The 22,502-nt window shown below is 39.4% G+C and overlaps 1 protein-coding gene and 1 long non-coding RNA gene across 2 annotated transcripts in view; both read left to right on the forward strand.

Annotated features, from left to right (window-relative positions):
- dnajc7 (DnaJ (Hsp40) homolog, subfamily C, member 7) overlaps positions 1–22,502 on the forward strand; it is a 53,929-nt gene that overhangs the window by 1,249 nt on the left and 30,178 nt on the right. The window contains exons 2-6 of the mRNA XM_062533290.1: positions 10,821–10,909; positions 14,523–14,647; positions 15,780–15,893; positions 16,758–16,832; positions 17,189–17,307. Coding sequence (XP_062389274.1) covers positions 10,821–10,909; positions 14,523–14,647; positions 15,780–15,893; positions 16,758–16,832; positions 17,189–17,307 — 522 coding nt within the window. The remainder of the gene's footprint in view (positions 1–10,820; positions 10,910–14,522; positions 14,648–15,779; positions 15,894–16,757; positions 16,833–17,188; positions 17,308–22,502) is intronic.
- LOC134077587 (uncharacterized) lies at positions 3,585–8,765 on the forward strand. The gene is made up of 3 exons (XR_009938696.1): positions 3,585–6,837; positions 7,309–7,464; positions 7,580–8,765. It is a non-coding gene; the product is annotated as an uncharacterized LOC134077587 (long non-coding RNA).

The raw sequence follows: 22,502 nt of genomic DNA on the forward strand, positions 1-22,502 counted from the left end.
AAACATTTTGTTCATAAATTGTGTAATGGGGCACCCAATGTGGGGGTTTGAAAAGAATCTGCAATTTTTCTTCTGATTTCACAAGATTGAAACACAGTCAGTATCAACACATACGGCCTACGAATGAATATGTGAAATCTATAGGTGGCAATCATTATTCACAGAAAATGTGAAGTCTTTAGCTTGAAAACCTTTTGAGATAATGACAACTGAACTTCGCTGCAGATTTAGATGAGGGCACCAATATGCCAAAAATCAGAAGGGTACCATGTTCAACATTTTTTTTCTCTGGATGTATTAGGTATACCAATCTAATATTTTGGCCAAGTTAGTTTAAATGGTTACTCTTTAGGTGGTAAAATTCTGAAGGAAATCTGAGATGGTCAAGCAGAAGGCATTTGTTGAATTGAGGTGGAATGACCCAGCATATTTTAAACGCTTGATAAACTTACACTGGGCTGACAATTCAGGATTGTAGGACCGATTTTGGACAGCCTACAGCCTTATAGCCTGTGCAGATTGGGTGCATTTGAATAGTCAGTACCCAGATAGCAAACAGTCATTGAAACTATGTTAAATCAACATTCTGTTGGGTTACACAACTATGGGTTACACAAAACATATCCCCAAAGCTGTTAGCAAAAAAATCCCCTTAGATTTCACATCAGCAGCTCCATTCTTGCCAGCTTCAGTCCCTTCAGAATAGACTGTTTCTGTGGCCTGTTGCCTTTAAAGAGACCCTATGCAACTTTTTCATAGTCATAAAATCACTTAGAAATCGTTGTTTTGCTTGACTGACCAGTTTTATCGAAAACAGTCACATTTCCTCCCGCCCCTAGTGTCCCTATCCGCTATTACAACCTTGCAACTTTCTGATGAACGATCGTCTGCTGTTTACATCTGGAAGTCAGAGACGCGTAAGGAACAAGAAGAACCATGCTTGCAATTTATATATTTATATATAGCCTATATATGTATAAATATACACGCTAAAGCTGTCGGGGAAGCTCTGCAGAGAAATATGCAAGCATAAAACGAGCGAAAACGAAAAACGAAACCGAAACCAGAGATGAAATCGCCAATCCTGCATTGTTCCTCTTTAATGCAAATTATTTCTTTTTTGGCCACGCCCCACTCCGGAACCGAATCTATGTTTACAGCGATGGAGAATTCTCCACCGGAAAGCCTCCAACTACCAGTGATATAATGCAATTTGTTATGCAGGAAAAGAAAGGAGTGTGTAACAAACGACATTGACAGTTTTGTTTGAATTTCTGTGGTAGACCAATAGTCAAGTTAATGGAGTGTAGCTGAAACGTCTGCTTAATACTATATCCACTATATCAGAACCAGTTCAGACATCTGTATGTATGATGTAACATGGCCTAACCATGAAATCATAATGGTTAAAACTTTATTTAGGTCGGTATAAGCCTTCTCTATTCAACATCAACCACAGCTTGACATCATGTTCTCTCATTTGGACATGATTCTGATGAACCACCTAGGAGAAGTGCATTAACAAGTGCAGTAGGCTATCATGTGCCACCAGTGTAGCCATTTTATAATTTACCAAATAGTGGCACTATGTTATATGCATTGTAGACATGTGAGTCATTACCATATTAATTTACAACCTGTCAGGTTTGACCCAAATCAATCAATGCATGACACATTTGTCACACATGTCCTCTCTAGGGGTGTAAATATTAATCGATTTGCATCGATGCATCGATTCTACAGCCAACGATTCAATGCATCGATACGTCCGCAAGATAATCGATTAATGTATTTATTTTAGTATTTTTCCGTCTGTTTATTTTCAGCATATGCTCCTATGCGTAGTCTACTACCTGCTCCTAATCTGCGGGTAGCGCTATCCTCATTATTGTCTTCTACTTTATAGCCTAGTAGGGGTTTAAAATTGTCACCCTCTGCCACTCGCCAAGTGTGAGTGAAAATCTGCATTGGCGAGTAGAATTAAAAGGTTGTTGACATACATGCTTCACTGTAAACGTTCAGCACCGCAACAAAGCGTTTATAGGCTGCGAATTTTGTCATCATCGCATAAGTTGGTGGACTACGTTTTGCATTTAGTGACCCTCACTGTTAGGCCTACCATAGCTTCACTGATACACACGTTTTTTCCCTGTGGAAAACAGCTGATGGATTCGTCAGATCAAGTGAGCACGCTAACAGTGACGTTAGTCATTCATTATTATACGCAATGACACTTGGCCAATGCATTAGAGACATTTTAGTTAGGCTACTCGTTTTACAAGTTAGGCTACATGTTCTGAACATTTCTGTGTTCTGAGTAGCAGGTGTTATTTAATAACAGTTATTAGGAGGAAGTGGAATTGGAGAAACGAGTGTCCAAACGAATCAATTTAAAGTTTTGGGGAAACGTTTATCCCGTTAGTTGAACATGCTTCAGATTATGATTTGTGTTCGTTTCCCATACTGTCTTGGCTGAGCATGTTCCTCAGATTCAAAAAGTCCTCCAGTTGTGGACTGATTTATTTTGAACAGTGACAACTATCATAGCCTGTACCGCTACGACACGGCCAGGAAATCTTTCCAACTTCAGAACGTTTTCGCAAGTTCACGTCCTTAAAGTGACGGACACCTATTTAATCTCACATCGCCAATACAGTGAAGGCTGCCTATGACTTAAATTACCTAAAGTTAAACGTTTAGCTAATTAATCTTCTAATATTGATTACACACATGCAGATATATTGGGCCTACAATTTGTATTAGGTTATCTCACAGTCAGCAGGTAGCCTACTGTATGTCACAGCGTGTGGAGGAAGAAACTGCACTAAAAGGCTGGTAGAAAGATCATTTGGCCCTGTTTATACTGTAACATACACATCATGTGAATAGAATAGGCTACTGTTTCTGTATTCTCAATAAAAGGCAAATTATTTCTATTTTTCTAGATTTTTTAAACTTAATAGATATCATGTAAAAATCGAATCGAATCGAATCGAATCGTATCGGTGGGAATTCTAAATAATCGAAAAGAATCGAATCGCTGACCTAGGAAATCGAAATCGAATCGAATCGGCATGAAGGCTCCGATTTACACCCCTAGTCCTCTCTATATGATGAGATATGTCCTCTCTATATGATGAGATATGTATATTCATCCTATCGCTATTTCAGTATGTTATATTATATGAAAAAAGGTGACAATTTAAAATCGACAACATAATTCGCATCATGGTTACTAACTTTGACATGAACTGGATGAATTGTCTAGTAGGAGTGCTTCAAAATTGAGTCACCATTTTCACGTGATGTCAGCAGCTGGGTTTCAGTACGTCTCTGGTAGCAATATGCAGTCATAACGTCATTTAACTTTACTCTCAAATCAAGGTAGCTACAAGAGCAATGATCGTAAACGATAACTGAACATAACGTTAGTCCTAACGTTAGGAGACCCCTGCTATACATAGCAGCAACTTCAGCTAGCTAACATTAGCACCAAAGATGAAGTTGGTTTGATATTGGATATTCGGATATTCATTGAAAGACCGTTTCTTATTTTGATTATCTGTCGAATATCCAAGATCAAACCAACTTCACCTTCGGTGAAGCTAGCTGAAGTTGCTGCTATATATTAAGGATTAGGCTACTGACTTTACTCTCAAATCAAGGCAGCTACGTGACTGCAATGATCGCCAACGATAACAAGGAAAATGAAGATAATAAATACATGTGAAATATTAATCTTACCTCAAGCATTGTAACCGTATCACCATAGCTTTTGCTTACGTCGGATGTACTGATACCCAGCAACGCTTCAAAGCGGAAATTGTGTGACGTTACTGTGAAAATGGCTAATTTTTAGGGCTGGGTTCAAAAAAGATTCACGATTCAATATCGATTCCCGTTCAAAAAATATGATATCGATTCAAAATTTGCGGATCGATCTTTTCCAGTCAGCTAGGCACTAATGTTTAGGCACTACTTTGCGCGACTGCACAAGGAGTAGGGTTGCAAAATTCCGGGAATTTTCAAAGTTGGAAACTTTCCATGGGAATTAACGGGAATATACGGGAATTAATGGGAATAAATGGGAATTAATGGGAATAAACTGGAAATGTTGTATTTGGCAAGTTAGTATATAACGGAGACCTTAATGTAGTTGGAAAAAAACCCATCTTTCAGCATAATGTTAGTTAAAACAACCTGATTTAATGCAAATTCAGTTGAATTTCTACCCTGCACACACGTCAATTACATGCACACAACAATCAACATAGGCTACTAGACATATAAGAAACCTAATTTTCCCAGTGAAAACGTCATTCCAAACGTTATCTCATGTGGGAATAACTGGTGGGAAACTGGGGGAAGTTTGCGAACCGAGTCGCCCAGTTCTTGGCGTGTCATCACTGTTGTCCTCATGCAAATGGGAGAACGCAATTTTGCATAAGCTCTAATGGGATGGTTAATAATCATATGGTCATATTACTGGTCTGATTTAGCTTGGCACTTTTAAAATAATCATAGTTATTCTGTGAGGTTTGGGGTCATGCATGTATGTAATGTCGGTATTTTTGGCCAACTGAGGATTAAAATAAATTCATTAAACATTTTTGTAACAAGTTGAGTTCAGTCAGTGTTCACGGCAGTCTTGGCTGGTTAATGTAAGCTGCTAGTAAAAAACGAAATTCCCGTTAATTCCCTAATTTCCTGCAATTCCATCAAAGTTTCCACTATTGAATATTTCCAAAATTCCCCATCTTAACTTCCCATGGGAAATTTCCAGAAAGTTTCCGGAAATTTACCGGAACCCTAGCAAGGAGACCTATAAAAACGTGAGACCGGCAAAATCGAAACCTAAGGCAGAGCGAACCAAGCATGGCTGAAGCTGCCACGTTAAAATCACCAATCTTGCATAGTTTCTCTTTAAAACGCGGCTGAGGCAGTCAAAAGACTGCTGAGTCCTCAGACTGGGATGCTGTTACTTACATGAAAACATGTATCCTTGAACTATGCGTGACTATTTTCCTAAAACTGAATGAAACCCTTAAAGTGACAGTCTCTCAATTAGATCTATATACCACCCCTGTTATAAGTATTCAAATTACTGAATATTTTAAGCTATAAGTATTTATGCAGATCCTAAAATGCTATAAATTGTTAACAAAATGTATACAAATTATGAATTCAAAATATGAAATGGAAACAAGACAAGTCATTTTCTGTGTGTGTGGAGGGTTGAGCAGAGACTAGGATTGCCACTGCTGTGAATGATCTGTATCCCACTTAAGGTTTTGCCTATATTTTTGTAAAGTAATAAACACGGCCACAAAAACTATTTCAGCTTGGCCTATCAGTGCCTTCTTGCCATATTGAACAGATATTTTTAAAAATACTGTGATGGTGATAATTTTGGTCACTATAACCGTGGGGTTATATTTTCATACCGTTACATCCCTAGTGACTAGAATATGCCACAGCATATTGTTTAGACAGGAGATGAATATTTAAGGCATAGGTATAAGCTTTTCTGATCAACTTGGGGCCTGAATTTGTGTGCGGGATTGCGGGTATCCCGCATATTTTTTTCATTTCCCGCACCTTAATGATTCTAATTTGGGAGATTCCCGCACACTTAGTGCCCATAATAACCTCTCCAGACGGGCCCCGCAGCTCGTGAATATCATTGAAATGAATGGCCAAAGGGAGGAAGATCCTCCGCGGAAGTGCCTCTGTCAATGCATGTCAGTGCCATTGCACTTCCACGCTTTAGCCAGCGGTCCATGTTTACATGGTTGTAATGTTACTGCGTTTTTAGAGAGTGGATGTGCGCCCGCGTGTGTGAACTGCCTGTGCGTCTGCTGTTTTTTTGTCAGTTTTTTTTTTTGTAGACTACGGGGGGGAGGTGGGTCAATCAGTAACGGTTCAATTCAAGTAACATTGAGAACAGAAGGTAGCATTCACACTGATCCATTATTAGATTGACGTTGTCAAGGCACTTATGTGTGCGGGAATCTCTCTCATTAGAATCATTAAGGTGTGTGAAATAAAAAGAATATGCGGGATACCCACAATATACAATATGACCTTGTTCGCAAATGAATAGATATGCATCTGTTACCCTGTAAACTTAAAATGTCGCGCTGTAGAGTGAAATTAATGAGAGCTACAACACATAGGCTAGTAACTTTACAGCTAGCCTTAGGTCTGGACTTCATAAAACTCATACTAGCTAGCTTGCTAACTAACGTTACACACTTCAGAAACTGATTACCATTGTAAACAAAAGCTTAGCAATGTGTCACCACTGTTTTAGTTCTGTTAGCTGTTTTTTCTGGTTTACTTTTCAGAAACTCTTTGTGGAGTTCAGAATGATGGCTCTTAAGATCTGTAATTAAGTTGGTACTTTTTAGTGTCATGTTAGCCCTCATCGCATCACTTGTGCAAATAGCCATTATGTTATCAGTTTCTGTAATTGACCTTTCGCCAGTGTTTGATTGACAGACAATCTGACCAATCAGAACGCTTCTAATACCGAGCTCATGGATGTCCGCCGTTCTGTCCGACATCACAGCAACAACACAGCTGTTAACCTTTCATTTATTGTCTCAGCTGATTCGGTTTCCCCCCTTCAAAATGGTTAAACGGTGTTGTTATGGCAACACTGACTGCAGATACAAGGACTGGGTTGAAAACGTCGATTTAGTCCCTTTCCCGAAAAAAAATAGAAAAATGGTTACGTTGGATAAAGTTATGCGGACAACCACATCAACAGCTGAACGTCAGCACATTAAGAAATCACGGCACAGCTACCAGAAACATTTCTACGTTTGCTCAAAGGTAAGTCGTTTCAATTCTATATCGATGTAGGACAGATTAATGTTTTTGTACATCATGGTGTGGCATTAAGGTAAACTCGAACATTATAGTTGTTACTTGTTAGCGCTAGTTGTAGCTAACTAGAGGCTAGACAGTTGCTGTTACTAACGTTATCAATATGTCCTAACAACGTTAGCGTTAACTTTAAACTTAGGCTATGCTATCGCTTGTATCGTCAGAAGTTTTGTTTTAACGATAACCATTAGATATTGGATATTAGCTAATTCAAATGTCTGTGTAATTTACCAAAACAGGTTAGCGACTTAATCTAAACGTGTCAACAGTAATCTCCCAGCTAGCAGAGGCTACCATGGCAGTAAAACTGTACACTGATTTTAAAGCTTTGTGAGTTGCAAAGAAAGTTGATGTGGGATATTTTATATGTGTGGTTCTTTACCATGTAAACTCAGCATTTCTATCATCTTTCACCAGCACTTTGTTGAAGGCAAAGCGACCCAAGACCACCCTGATCCTCTGCAGCATCGCCTTATGATCGCCCATCATCTGTAAGGCGCCCACCACAGCTGCGAAGAGAGCCACAGCCCCTCAGGAAGAGTGCCACTAGGCTAGGTCTACTGAAACCATAAGGTAAGGATGTCTTTCAATCACAGATGATTTCTTTATTAAAGATACTGTGGTACAAATCTCAATCACATAGGCCTACTGTTAACAGTAACATTTATGGATATATCCATCTGCATAGGGTCATCATGGTGCATCAGGAGCCTACTCCACACACCCAGGACACTACTCCATACGCCCTGGACCCTACTCCACACACCCAGGACACTGCTCCACACACCCAGGACCCTACTCCACACGCCCTGGACACTACTCCACACACCCAGGACCCTACTCCACACGCCCTGGACCCTACTCCACACACCCAGGACCCTGCTCCACACACCCAGGACCCTACTCCACACACCCAGGACACTACTCCACACACCCAGGACCCTACTCCACACGCCCTGGACCCTACTCCACACACCCAGGACACCATGAACTGTGCTATTTACAGTTTTTTGCCCGTTGCATGAACACATTTTGCAAAACTTTGCTTACTGTGCCAAAACTCTACACACAATAACATAACGGCACACTAGAAAATATACCTTTCACATCTATGTAAAATTGAAACTCTACTATCAGTATGTAAATTCCAAACCTAACAATCCTTATATATAACTCTGGTGACAAAATGAAACACACTTGCATCATATGCATACACTTTCAGATCAGGAGGAACACACTAGTCTACTTTATATAAAACATTTGCTTGAATACATTTAGCAAAACTTCGCTCATTGTGCCACAACTCTACACACAAGTAAACATCACACAACACTGGGAAATATACTATTCACATCAGCATTCACAATGGCTAAACTGAGGGCTTTTTTTAGCTGGCTGATTGGTGTTCAGTTTTGCAAGAAAGTGCCTTCAAGTGTGTATTTGAGAGGTTGCAATTACCCGATGTGTTTTGTATTTTGGATACATGTGTTTAACAAATGGTACTCTGAGATTTAATTTTTGAACAAACTGTCTTATGTATGACATAGAGAGTAGTATGCAGGACCAAGTGTGTCGCATAAAGGAGTAAGTGTGTTGCAGAATTGCAACTAGACTGCAAAGCAGCACTTTTGTTTTAAGGTATAGGTGCATGTGTTTGAGATTATGGCAACAACACTTCAAGTTGTGTTACTTTAGTTTAAGCATGGGTCTTTAATTTACAGTTTTTGCCCATTGCTTGAGCACTAATCATTTTGTACATATATTGACTTAAGAAACACAAAACACCTTTATATTTATTTATGTATATTGTTGGTCATGCCTGTGTGTTTTTAAATGGCCCTTGGTCTGACATTAAAAATGATACTCTTCAACAACATGTGGCTCTGTTTTCTTTACAGTAATGTCATGTTGCAAACCTAATTTAAACTTGGGATGCCACCTCTGCATTAACGTTGTGCTTATTATGTTCATTGATAATACCTATAACCTTGGCCATTAGGCTACGGGGCGCCTTTTCCTCGATCGAACGGTTTGGAAATAACCATCTGTGAGACGGATTCTGATAATATATTTTCTCCACGTGGCTTGTCCCATTGCTGGGGCATACTTGTCGAAGACAGTAGGGTAGGGACATCTTTTATGCCACTTATTTTCCACTGTTCGAGTTGGTATAACACAGCATTGACACGAGAGCAGCTGCCATCACCACTGAAACAAAATCGTTATGCATTGATGGTCATTATGCGTGACATAGCCTGCGATACTTATGACAGGATAGTCAGCAGACGCCAACAGTTAGTTTAAGCTAATATCAACGTATGTATGTCCTACCCTTGTTGACACTTGCTAGGCCGTTAAGAGTTAAGCTAGCCGCTAATAACAAGTAAGACTATCGACAAAGATTTTACCTGTAGGCTACTATATTTTTGTACATTTTGACGCTATAGGCCTATGATCCCGATATGAATCCATATGCCTTTTTCTTTTTCGTTAAGGATATGCTGGATTCAAGATATGATAAGATAATGTCATCTGGTATATTGCTTAACTTTCTAAAGTCCATCATTGCGTTACTTTTGGTGTTTACTAGCCAGCTGATGTCGGACAGAATGTCGGACTTGACGGCAGAATTCTCCCACAATACAGGGGGGCGTGATTAGAACGCTCCTGGCGAAAGGTCAATCAAGGCGTTTTTCCACCAAAAACGAACCTGGTGTTGAACTGGTGCCGTTCAGAATTATTTGAACCGTAGTGCTATCTAGTGAACCGGCCCGCATTTACACCAGTTTTGAACCAAACCAAGGATGCGTCATCAACAATGGGTGGTGCATGCAAAAGCAAAAGTTAATGAGATGCATAAACGGGAGAGTGATATGACCAGTTCTCCCATGAAAAACGGCAGAAACTAGCTGTTTAACGTCAACGTCTGCAGTGTAATGCTAGTTGAATCGTTTTGTTTACTCATGGCAACAGTTGATATGGACGGAAAACTCCCCCACTGAATGGCACATGACACGCCCACTCAGGTTCGCAAGAAAAAACGAGTATTTTTTGGTTCGACTTCCCAACCAAGGTGCCACGTTCCGAATCGGCTTTTGTTTGGTGGAAACACGACAATCGGTTCAAATGTTGGTTCGCGAATGGGAATGGAGCCGGTTCTCTGTCGGTGGAAAAGGGCCTTTAGTGGGTTTGCTGCACAGCAAGGCCCACTATTGTTCTTCTTAAGCTTACTTCTTTATTATTTATTATTCCGTTCACCCACTCTTTGAGAACGTCTCTTCTCCTAGAGCATTTTAGCTATCGACGCGGTTCCAACACTAAAAAATCAGGCCCGGTGTATCCTGCCAGTTATTTTCGGGTGGCTGCCGGTTGCCGTTTCTCCGGTATTCCCGTTTTTCTCCGGTTTTCGGTCCCATTGAAATGAATAAGGGACTGTTCAGGCGTTTACAACACTGCCCCCTTGTGAGCAAGCCCACTCTTGCAGCTCCTCCGCGGAGATGCACATTTCTAGTTTTTAAATACTGCCACACAGCTAACATGTTGAAGTAGACTATGTTGTTGTCGTACAGAGAAACTTAAACATTTGCTTCGCTTGCACATACTTAACAGGTCACCTTATCGGCCAGGCACATCTGCAGAATTGTTCATCTGCAGATACCGTTGCTGTCATGCATCCCTATAATTAATTAAGCCACAAGAATCTGGGTTTCCTTTACTGTGTCTTTTTTCCACACCAGGAAGGATCAAGAATGTCTTTTTTTCTGAACTTTATTTATTTGAATGCAATGCCATCTTTATAGAATAGGCTTACTTTCATTTATAGGGAATGACTACATTAAATGTGTTTAGAGACATCAGATTGTATTGCATTGCACCACACGGTACTCATGATTAATAACTTTGTATTTGCTTTGCATATTGATTTCTAGGGAAGCAGAGGTGTTTAAAGAGCAAGGCAATGCCTACTATGTAAAGAAGGACTACACAGAAGCTTTCAACTACTACACAAAAGCAATTGGTAAGTTTTTGTTAGTTGAATTTGGTCATCTTGGTCATAGATGTATAATAACGTCCTCATTTTTAGATTTCAGTAAACTTTCAATATCAGTTTCAAATGGCGCTTTACAGTGTTAAACATTCAGAGAGGGCCCATGAGATTCTTTTTTTTTTCTTCCTGAAATGTCACACATTTAAGTCATCATAGGGAGGGAAAGTGATCTCATCACCCCCTACTGGTTGCGTTCCTAGAGGCTAGCGTGAGTGGATGGGATTTTCTTTTAGAAAAAATATCTCGCCCCACAATGGGAACTTCGTGAAATGCCTTCCATATGCTATGCATTGAGGTCAGCTCTATTGCTTCTAGTGGTCATACTTTATTTTTTAGGATCAGTTTAATTGTTTTGAGTTTCTTTGTAACATGGTGATAACGAACTGCAGTAGCATGTGACGTCACCAGTTTGGGCGCTTCGTCGCCAACTGATCAAAACGGCAATTTGCTAAACTGGCTCTACATATTTTTGTAATGACAGAGAGCAAGGTTATTACCTTTTATGTTATGATAACTTGTGTTGTGCTCCTACTCACACAAGAGCTGGCAGCAAGTGTAATTGTCAATGCTAACAGGCTAATAAACAAACCATGCTAGGTGAGTAACGTGGAAGGGTAAAGTCACGTCACTTGAAGGTGTAGTCCATTTATGAGATGAAAAGAGCAATTGCGTTTTTTTTAAGATAAGGTGAAATAGGGTCTGACATTTTCACAGTTAGTAGATTATTACAGTATGCAGACTGAAATATTTTTGGTGGATAAGATCGCTGGTATAGTGTAGTATTTATTTGAAAAATCGGTCTATGGGACTTAACATTGGAGCTGCTCTTCGATAGGAACGCAACCGCTTGGGGCGCTGGTTTTCACTTCCCCTCTCTATTGCATATCCACCAAAACAGAACCACCAAAAACATTTTTAGGTGTTTCCACTGCTAATATCTGCTGGGGCTCACATATGCAACCAAAAATGGGTGAAGTCCGACCAATTTGCACTGGGCACACTGGTGCACATGAAATCGTATGTTCTATATACAGCTGTAATAGGCAATGCAATCTACATTTTATTAGGCAGCTACTATGCAAAAATGTCAGACAACAAATATATAAAAAATATTGAGACACAGTGCCAAATATAATTCAGACCATTTATTCAATGCATTGAGACTTTGACACATTTCCTTTTTGTGGCGAGGTATTAAAATCATAACATATTACAGCATATCTATCTGGCTTACGGTAATGTCAATATCATCATTACCATGGTATTCAGTGTTTCCCCCTAGAAATCTTTCCAGCAGTGGTGCTAGGGGCTGTCTTTGTTTTTTATTGCATTAATGTCAAGTAACCCAGTAGAAATATATTTGTATGTGTCTGTGTGCAGATTGTCTGGAATCTGACCATATACCATGGTGGTGGGATACTCTATGACTAAGCAATGTACAAAAATGTTTGTACTGACATAATAGTTAACTTAAAAATATGTTATAATTTCAGCCCTAAATTGGAGATTTTAGGGCCAAAATTTCAAAACCGTATTACTCAGCTACCACTTTTTGTAGAGACATGCTTTACATGCTCATATGAGGTAAGGTCTGCTGTTTATTTTAATATACAGGTTGCCATGCATTGAATGAGTTCGTAAGATATTTCACAGAGACCAATGGGTGCATAGGGCTGTGTACACTGCAGAATGTAAATATGATTCAGGCAAGTTCAATGATAATATTCTGGCGAGCCATTTATCTCAACAATGGGAAAGCCTAGATTTCACTCGTTCATGTGATATGCGGTGTGACATTTCTGTGACAAGTAGGCTACTCCTTGACTAAAGATTTTACTGGAGCACAGTAAACTGAATAGCCTGAAACGTAACCGTAGGCCTGACAACTTTCAGAAAACAATTTCAACGATGATATTGGCAGTTGTGCTTTTACAATGTGCAATTGTTGTGACATTACTAATCAAGTGAAGATTTTGCAGTGGTGCTGAAAATCCAGCAGAGTTGTAGGGGAATACATTGTAGGGGAAACACTGGTATTCAAACAGGGTGTCACAATTTTGATTTTAAGTTGAAATTGATCAAAATTACATCTCAATCTCGACTTAAAACTCAAAGGTGGTGTGACGAGAAGTGACGGATGTAGCCACCAATCCAGCATGTATGCCAAGATGTAAGCATACTTGATGAACTGCGGTGTCGACACTAATTTTAGGCTGCAGTCAGTCAGAAAATACACATCAACTGACCAAACCGAAGCCCCTCTTGCTACTCTGAATTTGCACTCTGTATGTCATTCATTCATGTCAATTAGCCTGACATTAACTTAGGCTACTCAACTTAGCAAGTTAAGAGATGATGTAGTTACTGTCCAAAATGACTTAAAAAGCCTTAAAATGTAAATTGATGACCACATATTCCATGAACAATAACCTTGGGTGTCTTCTGGTTGTGGACAAACAATCAAATTATCATTCTGTGTTGTTTCAATTTACTATGTTCACGTCTATATAAATGTTTGTTCTGTTTTACAACCTCACGGTTGAAACGCTTTCAAAATCAAAAGGGCTTTCAAAATAAAAGCCCCTCGAAACAGAATAGGAAAAGGCCAAAAAAAAGTAAATAACATAAAAAAAAGATTTGGAGAATTGTGATGCCCCTAATTAACATCCATTTAGCCACACATCTTTCTGGGTATTTTTTTTATGATTTGAGTGGTGGATGTTTACATTTATGGGGAAAAAGTCATTATCTCATCTTTTCATCCAATGTTAAGGATCTTTATCTGAATCGCTGTGACACTGCTATGAAATATGTCAAACTGACCAGAGCCTTGTAGACCATAATGTCCCCATAAGCAGTACAGAATTTTTAAGTGAGTTCATGAAACCTCTTCGGGGTAGGGCTATTTCTTGGTTCCCATAGATTTTTTTTATGGGGAAATAACATGGGGATATTCAATTATCACACCTGTTAAACTCTCGCGGGGATGATGACGGCCTCAATTAACTCCCGGATCTCCTTATATGGGCAAAGATGGCAGCTTTGGACCCTTTTTGTAGGTGAACTTCAGAGGTCTATTATTTGCCAAGGTATGCTCATTCATTTTTAAAATGCCCCATAGACTTTTGTCTATCCAAAATGCATACTGACAATCAAATGCTTACTGCACATGAACCCCTTTGTGTAGCAGCATAATCCTGGTCTCAAATGAAAGGTAGCACTCTGAGGTTTCTTTTAGACTCTTTGGATTGTATGTCAGGTGTTCTGATAAAGAATGACTACACAAAATATGGAATAATTGCACAAAAGTCTATATTTTTGCATTTACTTTGTTGGTTGTGTATGATAGGCTATACATCTGCAACACTAATTGGATACAACATGAAGATTCTATGGATTCTTATGAACATTTCAGTACCCAATATGTTGCATCTACTTATTGTGCTGTAGCTGCACTGCTGCCAGAGATCAGGGTAGCACCAAAACCAGAGGAGGAGGGCATTTTTATATAAAATAATTGAGACATAGTAAGGTTAATCTGACAATATTCAATTGTTTATTTCTATTTGCTTGTTTATAACAGACATGTGCCCGAAGAATGCAAGTTATTATGGTAATCGTGCTGCCACTTTGATGATGTTGAGTCGTTTTAGAGAGGCACTGGAAGACTCCCAGCAGGCTGTTAGACTTGATGACACATTTGTGAAGGTAAAGTCACTGCAAAGATTTTCTAACATTTTGAGTAGAGTTGAAAGTATACCCATCTTGCTACCCCAGCTTCAAACTAAGCTAGGTAATACAAGTTCTACTGTAAAACTGTTCTTGGGCCGCTGTGGTTTGGTGACATTAAGTAGGTTTCTGTGGTTCGATGGAGAAAATGCAGGCATGAAAATCATTTAGTTGAAAATAAGCAAAGCTTTATGAATTATCATTGCATTATGGATGGAACAGTATGTTGTGCCCACGGTTCGGTCGATAGCATGGTGTTTGGAACACAGTGTCGGTATCTAAATACTCTTATTGTTAATTATTAGAAAAATTCAAGACTTTGATATAAAGAAATCCATGAAAATGACTGTGTGGCCGACTAGTCTAGCAGACTACAGTGTACAGTGGGGTAACTTGCAATTGCTCTGGAAGTATCCGTGGAGAGAGCTAGGAGTGTCTTTTAATTTCTTAGAATTCACTTGCCTGGCTGAATGTGAGTGAGCGGGGACAATGTAGGCCTAACACACATTTATAATTTTATAGTACATCCATATTAGGCTACCTTTATGGTGCAGTTTGTCGACAAGCAGTACGACGTCAAGGCAGGCTGGATGGAAAGCAAGTGAAGTTGGTGTGTTTTCTTTATCAAATGTTCTTTACATAGCGGTCATCATTGAGCGTTGAAAATTTAAGGGAGATTTCCTGGGTTTACCCAAAATACAGGAACATTTCAGCATTTGTCTTTCTGTTGCTACCCTAATGCTAACAGCAAGAATTCAGACTACAAAACTGCTGCATTAACTAAATGAGGTGTAGCTAGGTCTAACCTGACTTTGCTTACTGATTTGTGCTCTTGATAAAAACAACAAAAAAACAGGTATGTGTTTGCCCTTGCCATTGTTGCCCTCACATCGGAAAAGAAAACAGTGGTGGGCCTATTTCTTTTTGTAAATAATTGAAAATGACAGACATTCTGTATCATTGCAGTTCATGTCTGTGAATCATACCATAGGGGGTGTACTGTTTGGTTCGATAATGTACTGTACTGTGCCATCCTTAAATCATAAATTGAGTTCAAACTATGAGGTCTTTTGAACATATATAGACTGCAAAATGTAATGTTGTCACCCAGGGTCACCTCCGTGAGGGTAAGTGCCACTTGTCACTTGGGAATGCCATGGCAGCCAGTCGTTGTTTCCAGAGGGTTCTTGAACTTGAACCTGACAATGCTCAGGCTCAGCAGGAGGTAAGTCATCTTTTCAAAGAGTAGTTAGACATCATATTTCAACTCAATTAGTGGTCCTCACATAACACTTTTATCTGTGTATAGTTGTGTTCAAATAAATGGCAGTGTATTAAAACAAGTGAATAAAGTGCAGAATAGTTGTAATAATTTTATTTCCATATTTGGAAACATTCCACATTAAGTCATTGGCCGCCAATGACGTCTATAGACATCAATTTAAACACAACCATTGACTGCCAATGACGTCTATAGATGTCAATTACATTTTTCAGTGGGGCGGACTGGGGAACAATCTGGCGGAGCTTGTCACTAAGAAAAGGAAAAAAGGTCGCACTTTGCATAAACGTGTTTTTTATTGTTGAACAGACGCGTTTCGGCTTAGCGCCTTCCTCAGTGTGCTCAACAAAGCGCAGCCTCCCTAGAATAATGTTCAATCTTAAAAAAAAAAAAAAAATAGCCTAGTATGGCGAAAACCAGACTAGCATTCTGTTGCTTTACAGTAAAACTAGAAAAGCACTCAGAGAGCGCAGACCTCCGCCTGTATTGTTCTTCCTAAGTTGTCATACATTTGAACCTAAACTATTCAGATTGCCACCACATGGCCATACCACTAAGCGAAAAACATAAATGGCTCGGGAATCCCGAGGGTGATACGGATCACTCCCGAAATGTAATCGTTTCTTCCTTGGGTCATTTCTGACCTTCCCTGAGATTTCCATCGAAATCCATCGATTAGTTTTTGAGTTATCTTGCTAACAATCAGACAGACAAACAAACGCCGGTCCCCGATGAAAACATAACCTCCTTGGTGGAGGTAATAATGGTGTCCTAAAAATGGAAATGTACTTTCTGTTTCTTTTTTAGATTAAAAATGCAGAGTCCATTTTGGAGTATGAGAGGATGGCAGAGATTGGCTTTGAGAAACGAGACTTCAGAATGGTAATATAATGATCAAAGTTATAATTTTTTGCACTTTTTTTCTTGGGAACGTGATGGAAACTGTCTTTTTATGTGTTTTGTATATTTTAATGATTGGATTGTTTGAGAAATAGCATGCATTGATAAACGAGTTTCTAGCCCTAGCTCTCTTTTTTAAAGATAGATGTTCAGCAGCTTTATTTTCACAGCTAGTGAACATGTGATGTCAGTTCTGACAAAAGCATACATGGACATGTTTATGTAAATATGCCTATATCTCTCTTTGCATTAATAACATATGTCTCTTTTTTTTCAACATGTATTCTCTTCTGACTCGCATCTCTCTCACAGTCTTTGTATATTTTGTGCATTTGTAGGTAGTTTTTTGTATGGACCGAGCACTGGAGTCTGCACCAGCCTGTCACAGGTTTAAAGTTCTGAAGGCAGAATGTTTGGCTTTGCTGGGCCGCTACCCAGAAGCCCAGTCTGTTGCCAGGTAACTATAATTGTTTGTGAAACATGATCAAATGTCAACAACCAGGGAGATAATGAAGAGCAGTAATTCTACTCAAACTACTTGTGCATGTAGGTTATGGAAGATTGGTCAAATCTAGCAAGAAGAAAAGTTTAAGTGGATAACTTGAAAGTAAGACATTTGAAAGGCCAATGAAAGTTAAGGTTGCTTTTGACAAAGTACAAAGATGCAAAACTGGTGCTCTGAATGTTGTCTAACAGTTCCTCTATTGACGCAATTAACTGTAATTTGGATTAACACCTGCTTTTACCAGGCGGAAATATTTCAGCGCAAAACAGACATGTGCTTTTTTGGGCGGTTTTCGTACATATAGGGAAATGCCTAATGAGGCACATGTTTTGCTTTTCTCCCATCTTTTAACATGAAACTCACACTTTCCCAATGACCTTCCTATGATGGGAGAGTGCAATTTGTTATTTTCAGCTCCTGCGACAGGCAGTCTGCGGTTTTACCCATGTGGGGCTAAGTACAGTTGGGACATGTATACTGTTGAGATACCTTAAACATCCTAAGTGCGTGGCAAGCCGAAGTTGTGATATTAGCTGTGTTGTTTTAGTTGTGAATTTGCTGTGAGTTAGTGTCCTCTTTGATCATAGAACAACACAACAATACAGGTATCTCCAATCCAAAGATGACGGCAATTTTTATTTATTTATTTATTTTTTCAAAGTAAGCTGTTCACTTCACCATGAATAGCTCATTACCCTTATGTTACTGTAAAATGTGACTGATATCATTACAAACTTTATTCTTTATATGTCACCTACAGACTGCAACACTACAACTCTTTTATTGTTTTGTTTTTTCGGGTGTTTGTAAATTCAGTCTGGCACTCTGAAAATGTTCGCAAGGCTCTGCACTTCGAAAAAGACGAGCATGAACTAACAAACTATTTGTCATAGGCCTAGTTCAAAATTGCCATTAACACAAGCAGCAGATTGAAATAACACTTTATGTTTCATTGGAGAGTTTGACAATGGTGAGGATGATATGCAAACAAGTTTTATTGAGTTCGACTGCTCCTCTATAATAGTTCCGTAATCTGACGTAGGCTATTTCCTCATGAATGTAATTCTGTAATTTCTCTTTGGATAGCTATCTATCTATCCAATGGCGTCAGTTTAGTTTTCAGGGGACAAAACGCTATTTTACAGCTTGGTTTAATAAGTGCTGGGGACATACATTTTATATGATCTTAACGATGTTGAGGACTGTTGCGTTTCTGACTCTGCTGCGCTGTTGTCGCCAGAACCAGTTTTAAACGCACAGGCCTACTAGGCTATATTTAGGTTACTTTATGAGCTTCGTAGGCTACTTAAATGGCTCATTCCGAGGAGAATGAAGGCTAGAGTTTGCTGGTTTCTATCATGTCCTCTGGACTCGGCTCGCCCCAAAAAAACGAAACCAGAGCCAGAGTGATGCTGAAATCGCGTAGGCCTACCGGTCTGTGTCCCAAGTAGTCATTCTAACTCCACGAAAATTACCACCGCTGGTTAGTTTGCTTTGGTTTGTGGAGTAATCCATATGGATTGGTGAAAATGTAGCTATAGGCTTTAGACCTACTTTCTCGGGGGGCAGAGACATTTTTAAAGGTGGTCTAGGCCCTCTATGAGATACAGTAGCCAAAGCAAACCTTTTAATCGTAGTTCCGTGGGCTATTCGAAATTGCACTCTGATCAGTGGAGGACGGGCAGTGAATCTAAATATTGGTCGTTTATCGAAGAACAGCAGCCTACCATGCCTTACCATTATCTTTGATATTTCAGTGCATGGTTTTGAATATTTTAACAGTTGCCAAAAATATAAGGGATTCAGTCAGTCGAGTTTATTTGATATTCGCGGCATACACTTGAAACGTACGATCAAAACTTCTGACATGCATACTGACGACTGTCCCTTATTGACAGTCAGCTGGGCCACATGATAAAATGCAGTCTAGCTTGACGTACAGTAGCCAACGGTAGGCCTATGCCTATCTCTGAATCAACATGAACACGAGTATCTAGTTGCTAGAACTTTATTTTGCGTAGCTATAGGTCTAGTCAATGGTGAAAATGAATCACCACTCACTGTCCTATCGCCCTGTCAAGCGTAGCCATGTATTAAAGACATTTTATTTTCAATTGTCAAAAGTGGTGGGGACAAAATCTTGATAACAAAAAGTGTTTAAATGACGCCTATCTACCTATCTATCTATCTATAACGTTCGGTTTCACTTGCGCAAAAAGACGAGCATGAACTTTGCGAGGTTATCCGGTTCGTCAAATTGATGAGGGTTCTGTTACATCTGCGATCAAGTGATTTGAAACATAGAAAATATTACAACGATTAGTCTAGTCTAGTCTTTGACTTTTGAGTCGTTTTCCAAGCATCTATGCCGTGCCGACGATGGCTACCACAAAGTGATTTCTAATAGGGCTCCGAAATGGGCAGCAGCATCAAGTGTTGGAAGCTAACTGTACCATCCCCCCTCTGTGAGCTGACCTCTGTGCCTTAGAACGCGAATTAAAAAATCCCCCACCCCCCAAGAGCAGTTTCACACATCATTAGCAATAGCAATGTTGAGTGTGCGTCTGGCTGCAACAGTGAGCCTATGCCTACTCCTTTTCGGCTTTCGGAAACAGCAGCATCATTTTCGCCGGGGACCGGGTAGCCTACATGTCTCCACCACTTTTTATGACGAACGATTTTGTCCCCACCACTTTTTAAATGTTTATCAATTCATCAAAAAAGTTGGTGCCCACCAGTGATGCGTGGGTACGTGTCTGAACGGTCCGCCCCGCCCCGCCGTTTACAACTAACCCGACCGCAACTCGGACCGCATAAAATAATTATTTAAATACTGTACCCGACCCGCTTCCCGACCCGCTTACTGTAAAAATGAGTCTAACTTAGTCGTAGCGTCATTGAGCTACGCAAAACTGGTATCTCATGCATGTAAACAATATAGGCCTAATTATATATAGCCTATTGCTCAGAATTTGGGAAACATGCATTTAGTCTACGCCTACCTTTTTTTGTTCCGTGTCAGCATTCATCCAAACATTAGGCTATTTGACTCAACATTGAACATAACTAGCCTAAGGATTTTCCTATACAAATTCTGTTTCAGCCGTTCCTCACATGAATGCGTTGAGGCTCCCAAGCATGAAATGCAGGCATAGAATATTACAGTATTACTATTAAGAAACTCTTTATTAACGTCTTCATCAATGGACCAAAACAAAAATCAAAACCCAAACCCATAGAGCCAGATTGAGTGCATCATTGATCCACGATTATAAATTGTAGCGAGATGAAACCTTTATTGCAGGAAAGAGCAGATGTGGGGCTTTCCAACGAGCCACTTTATAAGTTGCGCAAGGACGCACATTGCATGCTCATACCAATTGTAGGCTATATGCCTTGATGACATTAAATTAAGAAGTAGGCCTATTTCCTGATCGGGGACACTTTTAGTTTATTTCTCTTTCAGTCCATGGTTCCACCATTCGATCTTGCTGCAAATGATCAGACTTGAGAAGCAGGCATCGCATCGGCAACTTCGCTGCTCAGTAGCCGAATTTTCTGTCGAAGAGGCCAGTAGTTTGAGAAAAAAGTTGCAGATCATAGACAAAGAAAGCATATGCTCTGAGAACAGAACACAACTGCATGTCAAGTGTAGCCGAGGGTCTGTCTACGCCGAAACAACAAGTGCATACATGTTCGTGACAAAATATGGGAAATAGAATCGCGTTTCAGTGGGAATGCTGCAAATTATGTTTTCCTCTTCTAAAGACAATTATGTACGATATAAATTACAAAAAATTAACGGCATATTTCTTTTAACCGACCCGACCAAACATGACCCGAATATCATTAAAAATATGTTTACTTGACCCATAACCGCGGGTGACCATGTGATGTGCAAATCTAACAACTGAGATGCATCCCTTATAATCATTATATTGATCAAAAAAGACAAGTAGAACACACAAACAACCATAGGATTCATGAGGTCATATCCTTTTGAAATAAATTAAGTCACCGTTAATGCTACGGGGCAAACATGTGTTTCTTAGTGTCTTGAAACTTTCTTCTGTGAACTGAAAGTCCGATCAAACTTCATTCAAAGGCAGTCCATAATTCAAATGAAATAGTTTTCTAACGAAAAAGTCCTACCTTTTAGAATAGGCCCAAATAATAGAATATTTAAATATACAAGATGTGTGTGGTGCCGGTGCGTTGGAAAATGGGACATTTTATTTTTAATCGTTTCCCGCATTTAGAATCAAGAATAACATTCGTGAACCATTTTGTTTTGTTGCCAGCATAAAAACAAGCGTACCATTGGCCTATCCGCACATTTGAAATAAAATGTATGAATTGACCCAAAAACGAGAACACAAGTTGCGCTTTGGACATAGGCATCAGGGCCGTATGCTGTCTTTGGCCTTAGTTTACCAATATGGGTTAAGAGCTCCTTTTGAGTGATGTGAAAGTCATTTGGGTTTTGATACTTTTTGATTGACAGTTCTAATTTTTCTAGCTTTTTAATTATGTTTTCTCGATCTATGTTTTGGTCAGATTCCACACTTTTAAAGAGTGTCTGGAAGTGGTTAGCCCATATATTCCCATCTTTTATCACTAATTCTGGATGATTTGTTTTTTTCAGATGATTCCAATTTTTCCAAAAAGTATTAGTCTTAAATGACTCTTCAATCAGTGTCAGTTGATTGCAGGTATATTGGGGTTTTTTTTAGCTCTGAGTGTGCGTTTATATTGTCTTAGTGCCTCAGAGCTGCAAATTCAGAGAGTCAAATTGATTTATTATTTGGGTCTCTATGTTTCAGGTTAGATAGGTTGCGGAGATCTTTTCTCATTGCTTGACATTCTGCATCAAACCAAGTGTCCTCTTTCTTAAGTCTTGGTTTTGTTCTTGATCTTTTTAATTTAACTTTTTTCTGCAGTCTTTTCAAATATGGTGTTTATTTCTTCCACAGCCTGATTGATACCCTCCTTACTAGGGGTATAATGAGTATCTTAAGAAGGAGTTTAGATGAATTTGGATGTCATGACTGATTGTGGCTTTCTTGAATTCTTCTGAACTGTTTTCAGTCCATCTGAATGATCTTTTGACTGGAAACAGCTTACTAGGCTGCGGTTTAGGGATGTTA

The sequence above is a fragment of the Sardina pilchardus genome, chromosome 3 (genome assembly GCF_963854185.1).
Source record: "Sardina pilchardus chromosome 3, fSarPil1.1, whole genome shotgun sequence".
Lineage (NCBI taxonomy): Eukaryota > Metazoa > Chordata > Actinopteri > Clupeiformes > Clupeidae > Sardina > Sardina pilchardus.